We start from the raw sequence: 1,873 nt of genomic DNA on the forward strand, positions 1-1,873 counted from the left end.
TGTATGTATGAGGTGATCAGGATGTGATGCCCTTTTTAAAGACAGCAGGGTAGATATGGTAAACATCGCGAGAATAGTGTGTTTTGGGTCTGCAGTCAGATCAAAACAACTGCGTAACGAAGAGGACTCTGCAAAAGCTGTTTATTGTTGTTTTTACATTTTGAAGATTCCTTTTCTAAGTGACATTTCTATGCTTATCCTCGGATGTTTTGTTGTTCTTATCATTTACTGCTGCTGCTGCTTGTGTTGGAGATAAACCCTCAACTAATTGTCTATTCCTGTACTGTCCAAGTGGGGATTATTTTAAGTTACAGTTTTAAAGTTGTTGTTTTTTTTACTAACTTTCCACTAAGTGACTCCCATTGGCTTTAATGGGAGTTTAACATCATTTGTTGTTGTTTCTCTCTCTCTTTTCGAGATTATCTTTTTACTAAATAACTTTGTACCAATTTTGTCTTCATTTGTTTTATTTTTTTTCAGATAGATTTTTCTTTTTTTCCCCTCCAGTTAACTTTTTAGAATTATTTTTTAGATTAACTTTCAACTAGTGATCTTATTTTGTTTATATATGAATTTATAATAGATTAAAATACCCTTCCTAAGGGGCATTTTCTGTCATTACCTTTAGAGGTTTTTCTTTATTTTTTTTTATCTTTTGCGATATTTTTTAAGCTTTTGAAGATGATAATGTTACTATTTCAAAATAGTGTTATAATTGGAAATATTTTTTAATTGACATGAGCCAAAGCTGTCCTGCTAGGGACATAATCAGGTAAAACTTGATACTAATCAAAAACAGTATAAAATATAAATCCAGTTTTAAATAGTTTTAAATTGCACACATAAGAACTTCTGCCTCAGGAAACAAAAAAAAAAAAAAAAAAGGAAGGAAGAAAATGCTGTGCGACATTACACAAGCGTCTCCTGGTGGTCTCCTGAGTGCCTTCCCCCCACCCTTCTCCCAGCCACATGCAAACATGGAAAACCAGAAGGGCCTGGAGGCGATGTTACACGTGTTCAGCAGAGGAATGACGCTTATATGTTGGGATAAGTGGGTGTGAAGCAGCGGATAGGTATTCAGTGGCGGAAAGAGTAGCTTATCTTTAAGATTTAACGCTGACAAGTTGTGTTGCAGTAGCTCCAGCCTTCATTTTTCTGGGTTTGTTCTGGCAGCTTTCAGACCCACATGATGACTGTGTGCGTTTCTCGTTTGTCCAAAGGAGAAAAACCCTTCAAGTGCGAGTTTGACGGCTGCGATAGAAAGTTCGCCAACAGCAGCGACCGCAAGAAGCACTCTCACGTCCACACGAGTGACAAGCCCTACTACTGCAAGGTGCGGGGCTGCGACAAGTCCTACACGCACCCGAGCTCCCTGCGGAAACACATGAAGGTGCACTGCAAGTCCCCGCCGCCGCCCCCCTCCTCCGCCAACGTCGCCTACATCTCCTCCACGAACACCCTGGTGGCCGAGCACAATCTCTCGCCGGGCTCCGAGACGCACCGGAACCGCTCGTCGAACCTCTCCCCGCAGGTCACCAACCTGAACGAGTGGTACGTGTGCCAGGGGAGCGGGGGGCCCAACCACCTGCACACGCCGTCCAGCGACGTGCCGACGTCGGATTCGGACGACGAGGACACTTTCAGAGGCTCAGACCCGAGGACGATGCTCTGATTGCCTGTTTACAACCCGGACCATGACTATGTCCAACTCGGCATTAAGTTGAGCCCTTTATAAGTACCGGCCACCAGAACCACCGACAAATGCAGCTCAACGCGTTGAAACAGTACAGACTGTGGATGCAATGCAGGTTCGCCTACACGAGGAGAGGGAGAGTTCAGTTGACCCCCCTGACCTATAAATATATATATATAT

The 1,873-nt window shown here is 43.4% G+C and overlaps 1 protein-coding gene across 1 annotated transcript in view; it reads left to right on the top strand.

The window, feature by feature from the left end:
- The window catches only part of zic5 (zic family member 5 (odd-paired homolog, Drosophila)), a 4,227-nt gene extending 2,384 nt beyond the window's left edge, over positions 1-1,843 (top strand). The window contains exon 2 of the mRNA XM_008433418.2: positions 1,221-1,843. Coding sequence (XP_008431640.1) covers positions 1,221-1,672 — 452 coding nt within the window. The 3' untranslated portion in view covers positions 1,673-1,843. The remainder of the gene's footprint in view (positions 1-1,220) is intronic.
- The last annotated feature ends 30 nt before the right edge of the window (positions 1,844-1,873 follow it).

Source organism: Poecilia reticulata, linkage group LG2, assembly GCF_000633615.1.
Source record: "Poecilia reticulata strain Guanapo linkage group LG2, Guppy_female_1.0+MT, whole genome shotgun sequence".
In the NCBI taxonomy this organism is placed as follows: domain Eukaryota; kingdom Metazoa; phylum Chordata; class Actinopteri; order Cyprinodontiformes; family Poeciliidae; genus Poecilia; species Poecilia reticulata.